The 22,705-nt window shown below is 46.8% G+C and overlaps 1 protein-coding gene across 1 annotated transcript in view; it reads left to right on the top strand.

Moving 5' to 3' along the window:
- MYO5B (myosin VB) overlaps window positions 1–22,705 on the top strand; it is a 156,309-nt gene that overhangs the window by 65,597 nt on the left and 68,007 nt on the right. The window contains exons 9-14 of the mRNA XM_056514136.1: window positions 655–764; window positions 2,927–3,192; window positions 8,988–9,069; window positions 10,549–10,689; window positions 16,861–16,983; window positions 19,210–19,293. Of these exons, the coding sequence (XP_056370111.1) occupies window positions 655–764; window positions 2,927–3,192; window positions 8,988–9,069; window positions 10,549–10,689; window positions 16,861–16,983; window positions 19,210–19,293 (806 nt within the window). The remainder of the gene's footprint in view (window positions 1–654; window positions 765–2,926; window positions 3,193–8,987; window positions 9,070–10,548; window positions 10,690–16,860; window positions 16,984–19,209; window positions 19,294–22,705) is intronic.

Raw genomic sequence — 22,705 nt, 5'->3', positions numbered from 1 at the left:
GGGCACCAGCCCTGAACACAAAAGAGACACAGAAACCCAGCTGGGATGTTAAAAAAATGCAAGATACAGCAAGAAGGCCATGTGCAGGCTGCTGCTGAGCAAAGCCCCTGCTGGGAATGCCTGTAAATCCTGGGAATGCCTGTAAAGAAAAATAGATAAAGCAATATGTAAATGAAATATTTAAGGCAATAAGGTCTTGCACCCCCAGTAAAGACCTTGTTGAGATGGGGATGGTAAGGCAGAGCTCCCCATCACCTCCCTGCTGCATCCAGCTGTGCCACCAGTGTGGAGGCGTTGTGCAGGGCTTTAATTTTCCCTTCTTTCTGTGGGACTTTGGCAGTAATTTGTAATTTCTGTGCTTTGGTTGTCAGCAGACTGTGATGAGAGACAAGCAGCTCCTTGTTCTGTGAAGGCTGCAGAGCCCCTATAACTCTGATCCTGTTTGATCACTGTGGAGCAGCATCCTTGGGTTTGTGTGTATTAAACCCATCCCTGTTAAAATTGAGAGTTTATGGTGTGTTTATCAGCAGAAGCCTCATGATTCTGAAAACCAATTGCCTGGGAAGGAAATCAAACACTGCAAGCACCTTCAAATAGACTTGAAACCGTGTTTCATTTTCCGTTGCTGCAATCAGCCATCAATTGTTCCCGCAGGAGTGAAGGAGTCTCATCAGATGACCATTTTTAGGATAATTGCTGCCATTCTGCACCTGGGGAACTTGGAAATCCAAGGGGAGCGAGATGGGGAAGCCTGCAGTGTGTCGGTAGGTCACCCCAGGAGAGGGGAGCTCGGGGCTCAGCCTGTGTTCATGTGCTGAGCTTCACACCTTTGGGAGAAATCCCTTTTCCTCCTGCTTTTCTTGGCCTTTTTTTGAAAGGAATTCCTAGCTGCTTTGTTTATTATTTCTGGGAAATAATGCATTATTCCCCCTCTGTACCCAGCCTGGTTCAAAAATTGCTTACATCCCTTACATCCCAACCCACATTTAACTCTTCCTGCTTCCTTAGGACGCCCACTGTGGGGTCTTGGGTGACACCAGCACAAGGTGTGATGCTTTACAACCACTTTGCTCCAGGCAAAGCCACAGAGCTGCTGCTTGTAACGTGGCCAAAGGAGCCCTGCATAGTTAATTAGCAGAAATAAATAACAGTAAAGATGCCTTAGAGGCGGTTTTTCTGTTTCTGTGTTTGTTCAGAGGTGGGGAAAAGTAAAGCAACTATATGGAAAATACTGTCCTGTAAATTATCACTGAATCCCAGGCTGGGTAGTTTGTTCCTAATTAAAGTATTAAAAGGGTTCTGCACATGCTGTAGTGTTACCCTCGAGATAATGTGGTGTTCAATGAGTGAGATGCTGGGGGTGGTTTATTTGGTATTTGGCAACATGGATGTGTGAAAGCTGCCTGCTTCAATAATGCTGAGTTCTGCTAATGAAGTTTATATTGTTTAATTACCTTCAAATGTAATTGCAAGGCATTGAATCAATTCTGGTACAACCTTGACTCTGTGGTCAGAAAGGTATCATAGCAATAAAACACCCTAGAATGCATTTTTTTTCTGTGTCCCCAACCTCATCCAGCATTTCTAAGTACACTTACCTATCTGGAAACAATCTGTTCCCCATAGATATGTATTATTACACAGAGGAAGGGGAAATTGTTTTCTCATTTTCCAAAAGGTAGTGCCTGCTATCTGACCATAATCAAGACTCAGAACTGCTTTGTCTTAATTTCAGAGGGGAGGGGGGTGGAATTACATTGCACTAAAGAAAGTGAAGTTCACGTTTCATTTTATTAATTGTGCAAAGTCTAAGCCCTTCTGGTGGTGCATGATTTATAATTCTGTCATTCAGGGTAGAGTTATTTTGTAAAAGGGAATGGCATACCCTTAAGGTTTAGTCTGAGGCATAACCAGAGTTGCTCTGTGGGAAAGTGTAATTGCAGCTCGAGGAGGAGTGAGGTGGGGAATTATTTTTCCTGTGGAAATCTGCTCTTTGTGAGAGCTGAGAGCTCAAGGATAACCAGAGCAGGGCCAAGCCTTGGTACCACCATCAGGGCTCTGTGTGAGCTGTGCCACCCCTTCCACGAGGACGAGCACAGCTGGATGGGTGTCGCTCCTTTTCCAGTGCAGTGACACAGCTTTCCCTAGATAGTTGTGAAAAGCTGCCATTCCTTGTGCACATCTGCAAATTTGGGTGTTAAAATGCCAATTTGGTGTGCCACCAACCTAACAGGGTGTAATGGTTTGAAAGCAAAACCAGTGAGGGACTCCAAGTCAGAAATGCAATTTAATAGGAAAAAAAAAAAAAAAAAAGAGAAAAATAAAGTACATGCAATAGTACAAAAGGAAAAAACAATAAACCACTGACAGAGTCAGAATACAACCTGACACCCTGCTAGTTAGGGTGGTGGTAGTGGTCTAGATGAAGTGGTTTTGTTGAAGCAGTGATCCTGCAGAAAGGTCTGGCAGCTCTTGTCCTCTGGAAACCAGCAGATAAGGTGTTCCAAATCTCAGTTTTTATCTGGGTAGGAAAGGCTTGGCTCCTCCCCTGGCTGGAGCATCTCCCAGTGGGATGATGGAATTTTATCAGTCATGCCCTGGGACTCAATGGCCCATTAACAGGAGATATCTCCTGTTTGTAGAAAGGGTAAAGAACATTGCTGGTTTTTAACAGATGGCCCATTAGCAGAGGATATCTCCCACAGAGAGAAGAATCACTGCCCCACCTGGTTTCAGCAGATGGTGATAGAACACAAACTTTTACCTTTTTTTTTTTTACCTTGTCACCTAGGACACAGGGATGCAGTACAGAACCTATAATTACAAATTCAATACCTTCCCTTTCCTGCTCTATTAAACCCCACCCAAAAAATAGCATGCTGGGTCTTTTAAGACAAGCTGACTTTGCTTCTGGTCCCCCTGCCAGAGCGAGGACGAGCACCTGAGCAGCTTCTGCAGCCTGCTGGGCGTGGAGCACAGCCAGATGCAGCACTGGCTGTGCCACCGCAAGCTCGTCACCACGGCCGAGACCTTTGTGAAGAGCATGTCCCTGCACCAGGTGGAGAACGCCAGGAAAGCCCTGGCCAAGCACATCTACGCCCAGCTCTTCACCTGGATCGTGCAGCACATCAACGTGGCCCTGCACAGCACTGTGAGGCAGCACTCCTTCATCGGCGTGCTCGACATCTACGGGTAGGCACCTCCTCTCATTCAGCTTCCCCCCCTTGCACAGCGCACTTGCTGCTTTGGCTGCTGGCAGGCGATGGGGGGGATAGAAAGGAGCACAAAGAAGTGCTGTGTAGCTTGCAGTTTTGGTTCTCCTTCAGAGTGTGCAGCCTTCAGCACAGAACGGTGCATGAGGGTCTGTGTGAGCACTGGGTTCTGGGGTTTGCCTCCCTCACCCTTCCCATCTAGGGTTTACCTCCCTCACCCTTCCCATCTGGGGTTTGCCTCCCTCACCCTTCCCATCTGGGGTTTACCACCCTCACCCTTCCCATCTGGGGTTTGCCTCCCTCACCCTTTCCATCTGGGGTTTGCCTCTCTCACCCTTCCCATCTGGGCTTTGCCTCCCTCACCCTTTCCATCTGGGGTTTCTGTCTCTCTCACCCTTCCCATCTAGGGTTTACCTCTCTCCATTTTCCTATCTGGGGTTTACCACCCTCACTTTTCCCATCTGGGGTTTACCTCCCTCTGCTTTCCTATCTGGGGTTTACCTCCCTCACCCTTCCTATCTGGGGTTTACCTCCCTCACCCTTCCCATCTGGGGTTTCTGTCTCCTGTGCTGTTTAAAACAACCTTTAAGATGAGCTGGGGTGAAGGTGCTGCTGGGGAGACCAGACTGCCTCATCCTGCTGTGGGGTTTGAGGACACTGCTTTACTCCAATTTTGTAGCCACTGCTGCAGGCAGTGAGAGCTTTCAGAGGCGCTTGGGAACCTGTGGTGGGGATGTAAGGTGCAAAAAGCTCTTGCAAGGCTTGCAGCCTGCACCCTCAGGGGCAGTGAGCAGCTTTAAAATTGTTCTGGCTACCTGTTGCTGCCTGGTTTGTCATCCTGGTGCTTGAGTGGTGCTGGAAGAGGGGTATGAGAGATGCCTGAGTTCATTTTAGCTGAAGAGCTGCAAAGAAGCAGAAGATGGAAGAGAAAGGGAGGGATTCTGTGGAAAAGGAAAGAGGTCTTGTGGGTTTTCTCCATTTTTTCAACACCATTTTCTTTTTTGTGCGTGTGTCTCTGGTCAGCAAGGGCAAGAGAGAAGAACCAGGTGGCACAGACAGGTCCCTGCAAGGCCAGGTTGGACAGCACTTGGAGCAGCCTAGGACACTGGAAGGTGTCCCTGCATGGGGGGGCTGGATGATCTTAAAAGGTCCCCTGCAGCCCAAAACCCTTCTGGGATTCTGTGGTTCTCAGTGGGACAGCTGTGGCCTCCTGTTCTCCCCAAGTACATTAAGGTGCTGAATTGCTCCTGTTTAGGAGGGGAAGGTGCTGAATTGCTCCTGTTCTGGAGGGGAAGGTGCTGAATTGCTCCTGTTCTGGAGGGGAAGGTGCTGAATTGCTCTTTTTTCAGAGGGGAAGGTGCTGAATTGCTCCTGTTAGGAGGGGAAGGTGCTGAATTGCTCCTGTTTCAGAGGGGAAGGTGCTGAATTGCTCCTTTTTCAGAGGGGAAGGTGCTGAATTGCTCCTGTTTAGGAGGGGAAGGTGCTGAATTGCTCCTGTTAGGAGGGGAAGGTGCTGAATTGCTCCTGTTCTGGAGGGGAAGGTGCTGAATTGCTCCTGTTTCAGAGGGGAAGGTGCTGAATTGCTCCTGTTTAGGGGGGGAAGGTGCTGAATTGCTCCTGTTCTGGAGGGGAAGGTGCTGAATTGCTCCTGTTTCAGAGGGGAAGGTGCTGAATTGCTCCTGTTTAGGGGGGGAAGGTGCTGAATTGCTCCTGTTTAGGAGGGGAAGGTGCTGAATTGCTCCTGTTTCAGAGGGGAAGGTGCTGAATTGCTCCTGTTAGGAGGGGAAGGTGCTGAATTGCTCCTTTTTCAGAGGGGAAGGTGCTGAATTGCTCCTGTTTAGGAGGGGAAGGTGCTGAATTGCTCCTGTTTCAGAAGGGAAGGTGCTGAATTGCTCCTGTTTAGGAGGGGAAGGTGCTGAATTGCTCCTGTTTAGGAGGGGAAGGTGCTGAATTGCTCCTGTTTCAGAGGGGAAGGTGCTGAATTGCTCCTGTTTAGGAGGGGAAGGTGCTGAATTGCTCCTGTTAGGAGGGGAAGGTGCTGAATTGCTCCTGTTTAGGAGGGGAAGGTGCAATGCACAAGTTGCAGCTGCTCCAGGAACCGTCCCTAACCCTGGGCAGTCACTATGTGTGACTGTGTCCTCTGAAGGTCTGACAGCTCTAGGAGAACCTCAAATTCAGAGTGAGATCCTGCCAAAGCAGGTCTGGATCAGAAGAAAAAACAGCTTGATTTTAGGGCTACAACACCTACACAGTTGCTGGAACTGGGTCTTGTGTATAAACCCTGCCAGGAGGTTTCTACAGCTGCTGGTTTTGGGATGCTGGTTTTGACATCTGCTGGACAGCTACAGCTGCAGAAAGGATGTCAGGAAGTGCTGGAGCACCACTGGTTGCTGATTCCATCAGGAACTGCTGTAACATGGCAAGGTTTGCAGGAGCAGTGCTCCCAAGAATAATAACAATACAGTTCTGTTTGGTCTGGGATCTCAGTGGGACAGCTCGAGGTGATGAGGTTGCTCTCTCTGGTTTGCAAGTTTCTGGGCTCTTTTGGGAAGATCTTTAATGTGGCACAGTCTGGTCCAAAAGTCAGTATGAGGCAGAGAAGCTGTTTCCCATCTCTGTCCCTACAAACAGGAATTTCTGCAGGCTGGAGTACAATAAATAAAGCTTTGAGATAGAGCCTTGTGTGTGATGGTGGGTCTACACAGAAAATTGGATGCCTGAGTTAGAGGATCAGACTTTCAGACACCTGAATGAAAGGAGACTTGAGGATAAGGCTCATGAAAGATTAAGCTGGGCTTGAAAACCTGTTAGTGTGGAAGAAAAACCTCCTGTGTGTCACGTCCAGTGCATGGGCCAGCAGATGCTTTCACAGCCCTGGTGACACCAGCAGGGCTTTTCCACAAGGACCTGCAGGTCCTATGAAGAGCCAGATTTGCAGGGGAAGGTGTCCATGTTCTTGGCTGAAATGCTTGTGGGAGTCTGGTGTCCTAAAATGACCATAAATCCCTTTTGTGAATGGGTGTTGCTGTCTCAATTAACAGTAATTAACAACGTGGGAGTATGGTGATGATGTGCGTAGTCAGTGATGATATCCTGACTGTGCTGAACTTTAAAGTGGTTTGGTTCTCCTAACTCTCATGTTTTCTGAGTTTTCAGTGCATTTTTCTAACTACCAGTTTTGGTTTTTTTTTACCTCGAATGGATGATTTTTTTTTTCCTTTGGGAGAGGGATTGAGCTGGAAAGGCAGGGAGCCTGCAGCCAGCTTCATAGCACACCCTTGGCATCCTCAGAGCTTTGGGGAGGACTGTCCCTGTGGATTTCTAGGGCTGGGATCCAAACAGAGGATGCATAAGTTGGAGGGTTCTTCTTCCAACTTTCTAATGTCGACTCTGCATCCTGAATTCTCTGTTAACACTGAGGTGAGAGGGTGCAGCTCTGAAAGCCTTTCTGTATTTACTGAAATGGTGTTATTTGCTGTAGCAATACTGAAGTCAGCAGCAGGTGGATTCATGTGGCACTCCTGGACTTGGTGGGGATGCCTTGTTCCCCCTCTTGTTTGCCATGTGAAGTGTGAACACCCAGGCTGTGTGCTGGACTTATTCATGAAGTTTAAATATTTTAATACAAACCTTGGTGCTGCAGAGGACTTAGGAGAGACCAGAAGCAGCAATAAAAACAAAATACAGCATTTTCCCCTTGAAAAATCTACTTTCAAGTGCTGCCCCCAAGCTGGATGTCCCTTCCAGGGAGCCACTGTGATGGGCTGGAATGGTGAATATGCTTTTTTCCCCCATGAAATTACAGTGGACTAAAATGAGCAGAGACTTAACAGGCAGTGTTTTGCCTTCCCCATCAGGGTGCTGCCTCTGAGCAGGTAGAGCACACGCGTAGGGCTGGCGACTAATCTGCTTTGTCAATTAGCAAATTGTGCTAGTGGAGTCCTTTGATTAGCAAGTCAGTGGGATCTGCCTTGGAGCTGGAGTTGTACAGCAGCTCTGCCCCTGGCTGGCACTGGCTGGGAGGGTTCATGAATCACATCTGGAGTCTCAGAACCGGAGAATTTTCTACTCTGATTTATTTTACCCCTGCCCTCATTGCCTCTTTCCACCAAGCTCACTGTGCCATCTATGCTTTAATTAAACCTTTTCTTGCCATGTTGCTGTGGCCACGAGCCTGCAGAGGCTGGTACTTCCAAGGAGTCCTGGGATGTCACATTCCTTGAGCTGCAGGAGCTGGAGGCACTGATTTGCTCAGCCAAACACAGTGGGAGCTCTCCAAGGACACTTCCATCAATGAGGGCCAGGCCACATCTTTAATATAAACATTTGCTGTCCCAGGCACCAGATTCTGTTGCACTAAAGGCTGCAAAGCCCAGTTTTTGGGAAGGGGGTGGATAAGCATGCTCTGCCTGGCACAGGTGGCAGCAGCTGCAGGGACAGTGCTGGGCAGGCAGAAGGGAAAGCAGGTTTCCTCAAGGACTGTGGGGGTGATAGAAGCACAAAACCAGCTCCTTCCTCCCACTCCCCTTTTCCTTTTGCCATTTGGCATTGCATTTCCCCAGGCATTTTGTGTGGTGACAGCATTGTCACCTGGAAGTGCCCTGGGAACAACAGCAGGGTGGTCCTCAGGAAGTGGCAGAGGTACTGATTGTTTTGAGGAAGAGGGGTTGGAAGGAAAAGGGCTTCATTTATTCAGTGTTTAAAGACTGTTCTGCCAGCTCCTGCAGTGCCTATTACCCACACAATTATTTAGTCACATATTTATCATTACAGCAGCTTACTCATTGAACACAGGAAGCCTTCCCACTTCTCCCCTTGGTTTAATCCTTACAGTCATGTGTCAAACACTTTTTTTTCCCCCCTTCTCCCTTCCAACTGTGCCTTAAAAATAGAAATACAAAACACATAATTCCCACTGGTAGCTCAAAATACCCTCTTTAAGAGGTTTTAAGAGCAAGCCTGGCTCCCTGTGCCTGTCCCTGGGTGTTGTGTGCTTCAGCCTCAGGGGCTCTGCTGGCTCCCTGCTCCTTACCTGTAGTTTGTGCCACTAAAACTGCATATTTTTTCCTTTCCAGTTGTGACTAAGAAGCTGTTTTTTTGCCTGTTTTGGAGCTGATGTGTGGCAGGGTAGGATAATGTTTTGGTGTGGAAGTCCTGGATCACTGATCCAGCACCAAGCTCCCTCTAAGGAATGTGTTGGAGCTGAAATCACCATTTTTCTCCTTTTTCCTTCCAGAACTTGCTTACTCACGTGTGTCTAATTTTTGTGCTAACAGGGATGCAGCACAGAAGCTATAATTACAAATTCAATACCTTCTTTTTCTGCTCTATTAAATCCCATTAAAAATAGCACGCTGGGTCTTTTAAGACAGCAGCTACTGTTTCTTTATCACCTTTGCAGTGAATGTATTTGGACTTAATATTTCATAATATTTTTCCCCAGGAGGAGCAGTTACATTTCTTGTCTCAGACAGAGCTGGTGGGCAGGAAGCTGCTGTTGTGCCAGATGTCTTATTTGTGGGTAGAAGGAGGGATTTCTTGAATCCCTTGAGTTGTGTGAAGGAAAAGTAGATGTTTTGGTGAGAAAAGTATAGGGGTAGGAGGAATGGAAGGGATGGTTGAGTAACTGGTGTTGCCCATCACACAGGTGATACTGATGCAGGAAAAATAAAAATAAAAAAAATATTAAAAAAAATAAAAAATAAAAAAATAAAAATTTAAAAAGGTTTTTGACACAAAGCAACGCCTAATGCTGATTTATTCATTGCTTTGCAGGTTTGAAACTTTTGAAGTGAATAGCTTTGAACAGTTCTGTATCAACTATGCCAACGAAAAGCTCCAGCAGCAGTTCAACTCGGTAAGGTCAGCTTGGAAACATTCCATAAAACCCAGCAGAAAATGTAACAAGGCAGGATTGTTGTGTCTGGCTGCTGCCTAATGGCATTTACCTGCAGCATGGACACATCCTGTGCATCCTTGGGATGCCTCCCTCCCAGACATTTCACTGCAGTGGTTCCAGAATATTCCTGTCAAGTTGGAAAGTGTTGCTTAGTTGATGTGTAAACTTGATCCTGGAAATGGATTTGCACGTGGTTTCTGCTAAAGGCTCGTGTATTGCTCTGAATAAGTATGTAATTTGCCTTTTTCTTGGTGCTGTTTCAATTCTGAAACAAAAGCTGGATGGTCTCATGCTGATTTCCTGTGTGAATTAAAATAATTTATGGGTGTGGAAACCTTTCCATTAAGCATGGCTTAAACCTGTGAGATGAAAACTCTGTATTAAATAACAGGATTGGAAACACCCCCCACTTTTCACTTGGACATGCCTCACAAAACCCAGAAATTTTCCTGTTTTATTAGAAACAATTTACCTTCACTGGAAATGGAACCAGTAAGGAGTTGTGTTCTGCTTCAGTTATAAGGAGGGAAAAAATTACTATTAATTTCAGGGTACAGGGGAAAACTTGTTAAGTTTGAACATTTAAGTGCTGCAGATTAGTTTGGCTCTCTGAAACCATATCATATGCATGGACATGAACATTTGCAGTCTATCAAATGCATCAGATAGATCACTGCTGCTAAAAATGAAAAGTAAATTATGGATTGTATTTGCACTATTCATATCTTACTTGGTATGTCTAACTATCACTTGTGAAGCTTATAAATTCAAGCTCCAAGATGACAAGTTTGAAGAGATTTTAAAAAGCTGTCTTTGAAGGGGAAAAAAAAAAAAAAGTGCATTTGAAAAATCATTTTTTAATATGCTTTAGAGTATCTCAGAAATAGCCAGAGACAATTTATCAGCTCGGGCAGAGGTCTGAGATGCGTAAGCCATGCAAAGATTTTTTTATTATACGGGGTTTTTTTTGGGTTTTTTTTTGTCCAAATAAGAATTTTCAATGTAAGTGTCCCTGAGTCAGTGAGATGCTGCTGCTGATACCCCTTCTGGGATGATGGGTGCTCTCTGTGCTCACAGATGGGGACACAGCCCTGGGCTCCCAGCCTGTGAACCTGCTTGGGGTCACTGCTGTAATCAGCAGAGCAATACAGCAGAGGAGGGTTTTTTGAGCTGTTTTGTCAGCCCAAGAGATATATGTGTCATTGCCACATGGGCGTGTGGCTTCCACCTCGATGTTTCAGTCACTTTGTAGTGAAGTCATTTCAAGCCTCGTTTTCCCTGTGTGGTGGCTCTGCTTCCCTTGGCAGTGCAGGCTGCTCAGGAGGCACCCAGAGCCTCAGTGGGCTCTAGGTGTGAATGCTGAGCTGCAGCAGGGAGCAGGGAAGGGGCTCTGCTGGCTGGGGCCACCCCAGTGACTCTGCTTTCTCCCACCCCCAGCACGTGTTCAAGCTGGAGCAGGAGGAGTACATGAAGGAGGAGATCTCTTGGACTCTCATAGAGTTCTACGACAACCAGCCCTGCATAGACCTGATAGAGGCCAAGCTTGGGATCCTGGACCTGCTGGATGAGGAGTGCAAGGTAAAGAGGACCTCACACCTTTTCACCAGTGTCTTTGTTTCTAGAAAAGATCAAGGGATGGGCTTTAGTCTGTGGTGTCTTGCAGGTGGGTGAGCATCTCCTTTGGTGTGTGTTGCTGCTGTGCTCACAGCAAGGGTAGGTTTGAGCTGGCATTTGCTTTGTTTTGGAGCTCTCCAGAGCCTCCTGGGCAGGAGTTTGTGCCAGACCCAGGCACTCACCATGTGCTCCTGTGTCTGGCCTGGCTGTACTGAGGAACAGCCATTGACTGGGACCTGATGTCTTTGGCATTGCCCTGGAGCTGGAGCTCCTCTCAAGCCTTGCTTTGCCTCAGGGGAAAGCTGAGTCCTTCTGCAACAGCTCTTTAAGGTAAAGCTCATTGCATTCAGTGTGTAGAGAGTTGTAATGTTAGAGGGCAGTTTGCTCTCTTTTGCCCTCTCTCATGCTGGCCAAAAGGAATGGTTGGTTGAGATTTGAGAAGAAAAGCCAGAGTGGCAAACCTTGATGACAATCCAGAAGAAAGGCTGGGCTCCTTGTTCACACATTGTCCAGACATGAATAATCAGATTTGCACAGGAACAAGGAATGTCAGAGGGCAGGTTTCCTTGGGAAGCTGGGGTGGCTGTTTTGAAGCTCTTGGATGCTGGAGATGCCCTGTTGTAAGGGGATGGGGATGGGGACTGCCTTCCTGCTGGGCTTGGCTGCCTGCAGGAGCCTCAGCCTGGTGCTGCAGTGTGTGACCCACATTGTCCTAGGAGGGGTTTCCACAGAGACTTGGATGCATGGTGTGCCAGGAAGTGTCCTTCTGGCTGTGGGGAGGGCTCTGAGGGTTTTTGAACAAAGGCAGGGAAGAGTGAGACAAAGTGAAGTAGATAAGGGACTCTCACCAGCACAGCCAAGGAATTCTTGTGCCTGATCCATGAGGGCAGGGCAGGTCTGGTGGCTCAGGAGCACAAGTGTCGTGCTGTATCAGATGGAAAAGGTTGGATCCATTGCTTGGAGGAGTTTCCCTGGACAAGGACACAGCACCTGTGTTTGTCTGGAGAGGGGTGACCTGTGGAGTGTTTGCTGTCCTCCAGGTGCCAGGGCTGCCTTTCTGTCCCAGCCTGCACATCACACAAGCTCAGCCCTGGTCTGGCCTGCAGACACTCTGGCTACATCTCTGGGGTGAGCTGGGGTTGGGGCTTTGCCCTTCTCCAGTCTGCTCTCAGGAAATCTCCTTAAAAATGAGAACCAATTAGACTTAATTTGGTGTCCTTAAAAATAGTATCTCAGCCAGTGCTGGTTTGGAGGGAGGTCAGATTCTTTGCTTGATATTCAGCACCACTTCATCTGCTCTCTGTAATATTAAGCCAGTAAAATTTTGCAGGATGAAAGGGTCTCCTTTCAGGACCATAAGGGAAGTTTCCCTGGTTTTGGGAGTAACATTCTTGGCTCCCCTCTGGATCACCTGGCACTGGTTGCTGCTGGTGGGATTGCTGTACCAGCAATACATCTGCCTGGTACTACTTTGTTCATCCATACTTGTTTTTTGACCAAAACAAAACAAAACCCCAAAAAACCCCAAAACAAAACAAAACAAAAAATCCATCCAACCCTCCCCCTCCAAAACAAAACAAAAATCCACCCAAAAACCCACAAGATCTGTTCCCTTCTCATCAAATGCCAATTATCTGGGTGTTTACCTGCCAGTGGGGGATGCTGTCATTAGTCACAGGCCCTTATTACCGGCCCTGTAATCACCTCCTTTATAACAACCTGCAAGTGTTCTCAGATTTATGAAAATTTCAGCAAAACCTTGTCAGCTGAAAGCAGCAGTTTGTGGATGAAAACCTTCACCCCATGGCAGTGTTTCACCTCCTGGGTTGGGACCACAAAAAGGTAATTACATGGCACCTCGTTAGAGCCTAGTGCAGAGGATGAAAACACTCTGGGACCTGAAACTGCGTCAGGGGAATATTTGGAACATAATGAAGGACTAGTGCAAGTGCAGAGGGTTTGTCACTAATGTTCTTGCTTCACAGTATGGTTTTTTTTTAAATCCTTAATGTGTGGCTGGGGAGGAGGTGGCTGGGTGTGTGCTGAAGCAGTTCAGCAAGTGCAGGTCATAGGGAGAGCCTTGTTGCTGTTTAGGGAAAAATTGACATAAGAATTGGCAGAAAAAGAAGGGCTCTTGAATTGGGATTGGAGTGTTAAGGGCTTAACTTGTCTCCTGAAAGCTAATGAGAAAAACCCTACTTCTTAAAGCAGACTTCAGGATATAGAATCATGGAATCACAGAATCACAGAAGGGTTTGGTCTGGATCTTAAAGATCATCCTGCTCACCTATGCTCCACCACTTCCACTGTCCCAGGCTGCCCCAATTCCCATCCAGCCTGGCCTTGGGCTCTGCCAGGGATCCAGGGGCAGCCACAGCTGCTCTGGGCACCCTGTGCCAGGGCCTGCCCACCCTCCCACCAGCAATTCCTTCCCAATATCCCACCCAGCCCTGCCCTCTGGCACTGGGAGCCATTGCCTGTGTCCTGTCCCTGCATGCCTTTGTGAAAAATCCCTCTCCAGGAGGGAGATGAGAATTTTCTTAAACAGTTTTGAAATATTAATTTTGGAAGCTGTTGTAGGATTGTTAAGGTCAGAAGTGGCTTCTGGAGCTCATTTGCTCCTATCTCTTATTAGATCTTGGTCTGCCCAGGAACCCTTACAATCTTTCTAGGGTATGGTTGCACTTGTGGAGGGAGTTACTTTGGTGGAGGGGACAGTGCACTCTGGAAGACTTGGAATGCTTTGATTTCTGAGGAAACACGACTTGCACTCTCTGAAGAGGAGCTGCCAGTTGGGGTTGGTTTTCCAAGGGATTCATGTTATCCTTAGAGGAAACAGAAAACCCTCAGAAATGCAGTCGAGCCTCTGTCAAAGCTGGGTGAGCTCTCCTGAAACTGCCTCCCATGTGGGTGTGCTGCCTGCCATCCAGACACCTCCCAAGTGCCTTGGACAATGCCCTCAGGCACAGGCTGGCATTTTTGGGGCTGTCCTGTGCAGGGCCAGGAGTTGGACACTGTAGGTCCTTGTGGGTCCCTTCCAGCTCAGGATATTCTCAGGTTCTGTTTGGGAGTACAGTCAGAGGTTACTGTGGATGCTCAGGTTTCTCCATAATGTGTCCTGCTGCCTCACTGTTCCCTTGCTTTCACCTTGGCATGGGAGTGAGAATGACAAAATTAATGAAAAAACAAGTGTTCATTTCCAATAAGTGCAACCAGAAGGGTTCAGTCAGGAGCAGGCTGATTGGAAAGGTTCATGTATCAGTGTTGTCATCACTGTCCAAGGTTTATGAGGGATCTTACTGCTTCTGAGGCTGCCAAAGGGGGACATGTCTCACCAAACCCACCACCTCCCTCATGTTCTTGAGCTCCTGTGTGGCTCCATTCTGTGTCCATGGCACCTTGCCACTGGGTTTTGCTGCTAATGTGCCAAATACACTTTCTAGTGCTGCTCAGAGGGTGCTCTCTAACCTTTGCTGTGTCCTTCTCTCAAGTGCCAGGAACTGTACTCTGCTCCTGGCCAACTGCTTTTCCATCCCCTGCATCACTGCCAACTTGGGGATCTGAGCAAATGTATTTTCCTTGTCTGGACTCGTTAGTTTTTTTGGACATCAGAAATCAGCACGTGGCCTTCCTGTCCAGGGGGATTTCTGCTCCACAAGCAGAGGTTGGACCCCTGGGCTTTGGTGGGCAGACCAGCCTCCCCTGCATCACCCTGTCAGCTCTGATGGCTCTGAAGCCAGGCACATCACTTGTGTTTCTGGAGTGCAGAAGCAGCCCAGGCTCTTTTCAGGCTTTAGCTTATACTGGAGTGCTAAGGAGTAAAGATATAAAATGTGAGAATGGTTCCTGCTGTGTTTTTGGAGGGTTGACTTTTAGATCATTAGGTTTGGATTACAGAATCCCTGAATGGTTTGGGTGGGATGGAACCTTGAAGCTCATCCAGTTTCATGGGCAGGGACACCTTCCAGTATCCCAGGATACTCCAAGCCCTGTCCAACCTGGCCTTGGACACTTCCAGGGATGGGGCAGCCACAGTTCCTGTGCCAGACCCTCACAGGGAGGAATTTCTTCCTTATATCTAATCTAAACCTACCCTCCTTCGCCTTAAGCTGTTGACCTTTTATTTCTTCTATCCATTTAATTGTCCTTGTGTTGGAGGTGGTGATGGAGGGAATCTCCAGGTGGTCCCAAGCATCTCCTCACCTGGCTGGTGGGTTCCTGGTGGGTCCTTGGTCCTGGCATGCAGAATGGATCCTGTGGGGCTGGCTCTGGCTGCAGTGTGTGGGTGTGATTGTGGCTCTGCAGAGCTCCTGGCAGCCCCAGGGACAGTGAATCCAGAGGGGACAGAGCAGCACAGGCAGTGACCTTGTGCAATTCCTGGTATCAGCTTTATCCTGATTAAAGATTCCGCACAAAACCTGCAAGGCAGCCGCTTTTCCTCTTCCCCATCCCCTGAAAAAAAGATGAGAGAGCCTCGAAATAACTTTCCCACTTGCTCTAAGGGCCTCAAACTGCCAAGGTAATACCAAAAGCTGTTATAATAGTACAGATAATGGCCTTGTTAGTTTTTATCTTTGGAACTTGGTCCCTGTCAGGTGCTTCCCAGGCAGCTAAAAATACCCAGGCTGCAGGACAGTGAGCAGGGTATGGCAAACCCTCTTTCTGGGAGGCTGGAGCAATGCCTTTGAAGTTCAGCTCTGAGATAAGCAGGTTTTTCAGCAAGGTGGATGCCCTGGAAGAGAGCTGGTGCAGGATAAACCTGGCCCAGGGTGCCTGCAGTGCTCCTGCTCTGCACCTGTGGCTTAGTCCTGCACAGGAGGCACCCAGTGATACCTCCAGAAAGGATATTTTTGTATGCAAATATTAAATATAGCCCATGAAAAGAAACACAATCTACATTTTTATAACCCCACAGTTTAAACATTCCAGTTTTACCTTGCATAAATAAAACATGTATATAATTGCATTGCTAAGTGCCTTTCAATATTTATATATAGTCTGTGTTGTTACTGTGTGTATCCATAATTGGCTACACTTAAAAATCGTAAAATATAGATGAATGTGGGAGAGCATGGCTTGTGCTGCATTTAATTCACTCTCATTACTGGGATTGGCAGGAGATCCTTATCCCTGTGTTCAGAACCCTTCTGGTATGTTTTAGTTTACTGTCATGAAGTCAAGGGCTGTATCAGAACAGCATAAAAAAGTATTCCTCACCTATCTCATGTTTTCCATCTTCCTTTTCCCTGTCCCTATTTCCTCTGTCATTTTTCATATGAAGTCCTGGTGGATGATCAAGAGCTCTCTCTGTTGCTGCTCAGTTCTGTGGTTTCTGGGCTTTGTCCCATCCAATTTTAAATATCAACTGAGACTTTTCTTCTGAACCATCTCTTTTTCTAACCTAAATATCCAATTATCCATATTTTTGTTTAAAAAACGTGTATGTGTGTGTGTGCAGCCACTGCTGTGCTCAGCAGTGATTCATGGGATGGGGGTAGACCCTGTCAGTGGTGGCTCTCAGACCCCAACAATTTCACTGTCAAATAAACTAGAAATCCATGCAGTGACATGTGGCTGTTTCTGGAAACTGTTACATCACCTAAACAGCATTAAAAAATAATGTTGGTGCCTGAGTAGTTAATGTATCCTAAGTGTAAAAATACTTTCTTAATATTTCTGGTTTAATTAGTGGGGTTTTTTCTAATTGTTGGGGTTTTTTTTCTGTGTATGTCTGTGTGTGTTTGGGATTTTGTTTCATTTTGGGTTTTTTGTTTGGTTCTAGGTTTGTTTGGTTTCTTGGGGGTGGAGGTTTGATTTTTTTATTGGTTTCTAGTTTGGTTTTGCTTGTTTTGTTTTGGTGCCTGTTTTTTGTTTTATTGTTTGTTTTGGGGGCATCGTTTTATTTGTTTTTGTTTTGTTTCAGGGCTTGTGAGTGTTTTTTTTTTTTTTCATTTGTTTCATTTTGTTGGTTTGTTTTGCCAATTTTTATTTTTTTACTGCAAGAGCCGTTCCGGCTGCTGGGACAGAGCCAAGATTTGGGTGCTCCCTGCTGGAAAGGCAGCTCTGGGTGTGTTTGCCACGGAAGCACGGAGCACCACTGGGGCTGGCAGTGTCCCCTTTGTCCCCTTTGTGCAGGTGCCCAAGGGCACGGACCAGAACTGGGCTCAGAAGCTCTACGACCGCCACGGCACCAGCCAGCACTTCCAGAAACCCCGCATGTCCAACACCTCCTTCATCATCCTGCACTTTGCTGACAAGGTACCCACGCAGGGAATGCTGCATTTTGGCTACAGGAGTGGCTGAGAGGATAATGTAACAAAGTCCTTCGTGTGATGGAGGAGCAAAAAGAAAGAGAGCTTGTCCTGGTTTAAGGACAGGTGTCTGCCAATAAAGGCAGAAGCTTCTCTTTGAAATGGAGAATATAAACTCCTTTCCTTCAAATTATTATAATTTTGAAATTAAGGGGCTCTCAGGCAAAGATATGGGAATAGGACTAACAGTTCTTTACTAGGAAAATTAAAATAGCAATGCAGTATTACACAGAACAATCCCAGCCCTGCCAGAGTCAGAATCCAAGCTGACACCCGTCAGTCAGTCAGGGTGTTGGCACAGTCCCATTCAATGGTGGCTGCATCCTCCTGCAGGGGCAGATGTGGTTCAGCTGGAGCAGTGCTCCTGGAGAAGGTGCAGTTTCCTCTGAAGCTCCAGGGATGATGTGGAAAGGTCTGGCTTTCCTCTGGAATCCAGTGGAAAGAAGGTTCCTTGGTGTCCAAAATGTCAGTTTTTATCTGGGTAGGAAAGGCTTGGCTCCTCCCCTGGCTGGAGCATCTCCCAGTGGGATGATGGAATTTTATCAGTCATGCCCTGGGACTCAGTGGCCATGAACAGGAGATATCTCCTGGAGGGAGGATGGGCTGTGGGAAGATAAAGATGATTGCTCAGCTGGTTTAAAGATGGCCCATGAGCAGAGAATGTGTGCCAGGAGATCAGGGGCACTGCCCCAGCTGGGTTAACAGATGGGGACAGAATTCACATTTCTGGCCACATTCTGTATTGCAACTCAGTAACTCAGAGCTTTATTTAAAGAGACACTACACTTACACAGGGTAGTTTGTGCAAAACAGAATAGAAAAGGCTCATTGGTCCAGGAAGGCAACTCCTCTTTGAAAACATGCTTTCTGCAAAACATCACGTAGGACACGCACCCTGCAGGTGCAAATCATTGTTATAATTCCTTGTCCTTGAGCAGCCTGAGAAACTCAAGGCTTCAAAGCTGCTTTTTCCCTGGTTCCCAGCAGCATCCAACAACAAGGGAATACTCAGCAGGGACAGGAAAATCCTCCTGCAGGAAAATAAATCTGTGGGTAACCCCCTGTGAGCCGTGCTTTGGTGACCATGGCACCTGGCCAGGTAATGGTGGCTCAGGTGCTCAAAGCTGGACCAGCCCCAAGGGTTTCAACCTCCCTGCTGTGGCTCTGAGCTGGGAGCTGTTGTGGCTTCTCAAGGGGAGAAAAATTGTCTTTCCCAAAAGCTGCAGTGAAAGGGGTTTCTGTACGGGCAGCTTGGCAGACAGCGTGTTGGGAAAAGGAATTCTGTTTGAAGAGCAGGAGCTGTCAGCAAGGCACAGCAGGGAGGAGGCAGATGTGATCCCAGGCAGATCCCACCTTTTTGAGGGAGAAGACACCAACTGTGGCACTAAACTAAACCAAATCCCAGTGCCTGGTGCTCGAGGGTCTTGTCCATGGGCTCCAGCTTCACTGCTGTGACCAGTGTTGCTCACAGCAAACAGGAGTCTCAGGAGCTTGAAGTTACCCCAAACACACATTTGTTAGAAAAAATATTAAAAATATCAACCCAGGGATGTGTCTGAGGATCTGGACAACATCCAGGTGCTGTGGTGCCATACAGGTGCTTCTCCTAACCAGGGTTGCCCTGGATGCCATAGGCACTCACCATGGCAAAGGTTGGCACTCACCTTTCCTTAGGCAGCTGGTTTTGCATATGGACACCTCATAAACTGTATTTCTTGGCAAGTTTTCTTTTTTTTTTAATAGTTGAAAAAAAGAGAAATTCTCTTTTGTTGTCTCTTAAGTATTTTTTAAATTGTTTTAGTAAAATTCCTTTGCATCCCAACCCTCTGCAATTCCAAAACCCAAGAGACCTACAAGAGACTTAGTCAGGGCATATTTTGAGGTTTATTGATTAACTTAGAAGGAGCTGAGGAGTGAACAAAAGAGTGTGTACAGTTACTGATGATCCTTGCATTTTTTACCCCTGGCTTCCACACACAGCTATTTAATGGCTAGGAAACAATCTGTGTTTGCAGTAACGATTTTGCTTTCACTCAGATTCACTTATTTTGATAAAAAGTGACCTTTAAATTCCAGTTGTTGCTTTCTCCTCTCAGGTTTTTGGGGCGAGGTGCAGGGGTCCCTGTGTGTTTGGACTTGTCCCTCTGAGATTTTTCCCTTTGTGTCCTGGCAGGTGGAGTACCAGAGCGAGGGGTTTCTGGAGAAGAACAGGGACACTGTCTACGAGGAGCAGATCAACATCCTGAAAAACAGCAAGGTAAAAAGCAGGGAGTTTTCCAGGCTGGAGCTGAGCTGAGCATCCCTGTGCCACGCCAAGCAGGGTGAGGGTGTGAGCGTGCAGCTGCCTCCAGACACTGACAGCAGCCAAAGAGCCAAATCAGTGGGGCAGGGAGAGGGGGAGAGGAGGTGCAGCCACACCTACATGAGGATGTGGGTGGTTGTCTGTGTTCCTTCAGCCTGCTGCTGGTCTCCTGTCAAGATGCATTGCAAAAATAGTTTCCAAACCTGCTGTTTCTCTTCTTTGCTGGTCGCCAAGGGCCAAAATTAGTAGTTTTTGGGCACTGTAAATCCCACTTAACTCTTGCTTGGAGCTCCCCACCCATCACCCAATCATCCATAGAATGACAGGATGATTTGGGTTGGAAGAGAATTTAGGGATCATCTCATTCCAGCCCCCGGCATGGGACAAATTCCACTAGACCAGTTGGTCAAAACCACGGGGATCTGGGGTTAAAAGCCACTGTCACCAGTGTGGTTTGTGTATTGTGGGTAGCCTTGCTGGTCCTGTCCCCCTTCTGTGTGAAAATAGCTGGTTCCTCTGAGCTGTAATCCATCATGCCTGTCCCTGTGGCTTCTAATTGCTTCAATAATTCCTATGCGAAAACTAGGGTTAATACAGGATGCTGGAAATGTAACATGAACTCTGAGACACCCCAGATGCTGTGGAGCTGTTTTACACTGCTGCCAGTGTGTAACTTTAACGAATTAACAGCTGCAAATGATCACTCTTGATGCCACTTGTGCCTTACAAGGTTTTGTGCTGTGTACCTTCCCTCTCCTGAGTTTTGTACAAACAATTTGTCAACATCTCATTGCACCAGGTGCCAGCAGGGATGTGCTGACTGGCTTTGAATGCCAGGTCCCCTGGTAAAGGGTTTTTTGTCTCTTGGTGCTTAAAATTTCCTGTGGGCTGTGGATTTGGTGGGATATTGGGAGCAGAAGAGCTGTGGGGCTCTGAAGGCTTTGGAGTAGGTCCTGTGTGCAGTAAATGAGCATTTGACAGGTTGGAGATGTTACAGTTTTATGTATAAATTGAGCAGATTTTACACTGGCTTCCAGTACCGTACTCCTGCTCTCTATGAGCATTTGGGTAGGTTGGGTTAAAAGTGTCAATAGCACAGACAGCTAAGGAATTTCAGATCCTTACTGTTTCAAAACCAGACCAAAAGTTCTTCCCTGCAGCCTTGAGTCTTTCATTTTCAATTAATGAGCTGAAACTTTAAACGACCTCATCTCTCCCAGGGTCAGCTTTTATTATATCAGCAGTTAGTGTAAAAATGCAGCCTTGCAAAGTCCAACTCACCATCCAGCAGCCCAAATCCAGGCTGTGTGACTCTGGGCATTGCTCCTCCAAACCTGGTGTGTGGTTTAAGGAAGGAGTACATCTTTTTTCCTCCAAACCATTTCAAAGCCTTCCACAGCATAACCCAACATGTTAAGTTTTTTTTTGTTTGTTTGTTTGTTTGGTTGGTTTTTAAATTTTTTATTTTTTATTTTTTTAAATTTTTTTAACTTTTTAAAATTTTTTTTTTATTTTTTGTGGGCTGGGGGGTTGTGGGTTTGGGTTTTGTTTTTTTTTTTGGGGGGGGTGGGGTTTTGTTTGTTTTTGGTTTTGTTTTGTTTTGGTTTTGGTTTTTTTTTGCATTACAGATTTTGAAGGCCCCCTGCATGTTGCCAGCAAATGTGTCTTATATTCAGATTTCTCTGTGTGACACCCTTGAGTTTGCTACTGGCTGTGACCTTCTAAATGCCACCCTGAATAAGGAGTGGGATGAAGGGATGTGTAGGAGACATTATTTTTAGGAGAAGTTTGTTCCTGTCAAAGTTGGAAGAGATGAGAATGGGACATTATTTAAGTTTTGTCAGTGGCTTGGCCTGTTTCACAGCAAGGAACTTGTGTGAAGATGGCAAGATGAGCAATTTTCTCATCCATGGGAGTAGTTGTGAAATTAATAACTGTGAAGTTGGGCTTTAATAATGCCCAAATCAAGAGCTCTGCATGTTCAGGAAGCTTCCCAGGGAAAAACTGGGCGTGATTAGAGCTCATTAGAAATGCCAGGTAACCTCCAGAAATAATTGATGCTGTATGATTAATTATTTAGCCAGTGCTGAACTTGCTGTTGGAGTCAGTGCTGCAGAACTGGCAGTGACTGATAAGGATTTCTGCTGAGTTCCTCCTGTTGGTGTAGAGGAGAGACTGTAACTCGTTGGAGTAGTGTCGTGTAGAGTGCAGACCCTGGAAATTGTTCCCTAAAAACAGAGATATAAAATAAAGGCTCTCTTGTCATATACAGGGACCACAATGTAATGTCAGAGCAGGCTGGACTTTTGTTTAATATCAGGTTTGGAGGGGATCTTAGATCCCATCCAGTGGCACACCCTGCACTCCCAGGGTGCTCCAAGCCCCATCCAAAGCAGCCTTGGAAATTTCCAGGGATGGGGCAGCCACAGCTGCCCTGACCCAGCCCAAAACACTCTGAGAACCTTTGGGAGATAGTTTGTTGAATTTCTGCCTTTAAGCCAATCCCCTAAAAACATGGGGGCTTTTATCAGCCTGTGTGTTCTGGGAGGAGCAGCAGGAGCATTGTCACATTCCTCTCCCAAATCCTTCAACACCTGATAATCTGCTCTTGCTGCCCCTAACCCCTGTTTGCCACCAGATTGTTTCCCTGATATTTTTGCCTCTTGCCTGTCATTTCCCCTCCAGGGCTTTAAACAATTACAATTTTGTTTTGCTGTGAAAGGCAACCTGGTCTCTCTGAACCAGGAAAAGCAGCAGTGGCAGTGCTGGGTCTGCTACCCAAATTTAACTAAATCTGCTACCCAGATTTAACTAAAGCTCAGATTTGTGCTGCAGAGGGCTGTGCTGTGAGGGCTTTGTCCTGTCCCTGGCACACAGCATTCCCTGCACTCTTCTTTGCATTCCCACTACAGCAGCACAGAGGGCAAGGGGGAACACTGAATTTAACACAGCAAGGACCTGGGCACCTCCCTGTCAGCAAGCCATTGCTGATGGAGCACTCCCACCAAGGCAGAGCTGCCTTCTGCTAATTAGAATGCAATTACTGCCATCAACAAGATGGTGAAAGAGACTTTATAAAGCATTTAATTAGTTCTGTAAGCACTGGTCAGCTAAAATGGTTGAGAGCTGATGTTCTTTGAATTAAGGGAGATGATTTGAATGCTGATGGAAAGCATAGGGGCTGTGAAGGTATTACTTTACAGTTCTTTGTAATTAGAAATAATGCACCAATGGTTTTGACTCTGCCAGCTGGGGAGGAGGGATCTGTCCCTCTTGCTTATGCCCCAGAACCTGTGGAGTGGTTCCTGCTGGATCCCAGTTCCACCAGCTTGCATCCTGCAGGGCTCTGAGATCCTTCTCCAGCACT

The sequence above is a fragment of the Oenanthe melanoleuca genome, chromosome Z, assembly GCF_029582105.1.
Source record: "Oenanthe melanoleuca isolate GR-GAL-2019-014 chromosome Z, OMel1.0, whole genome shotgun sequence".
Classification (NCBI taxonomy): Eukaryota; Metazoa; Chordata; class Aves; order Passeriformes; family Muscicapidae; genus Oenanthe; species Oenanthe melanoleuca.
This window is presented reverse-complemented; position numbering and strand designations above follow the sequence as displayed.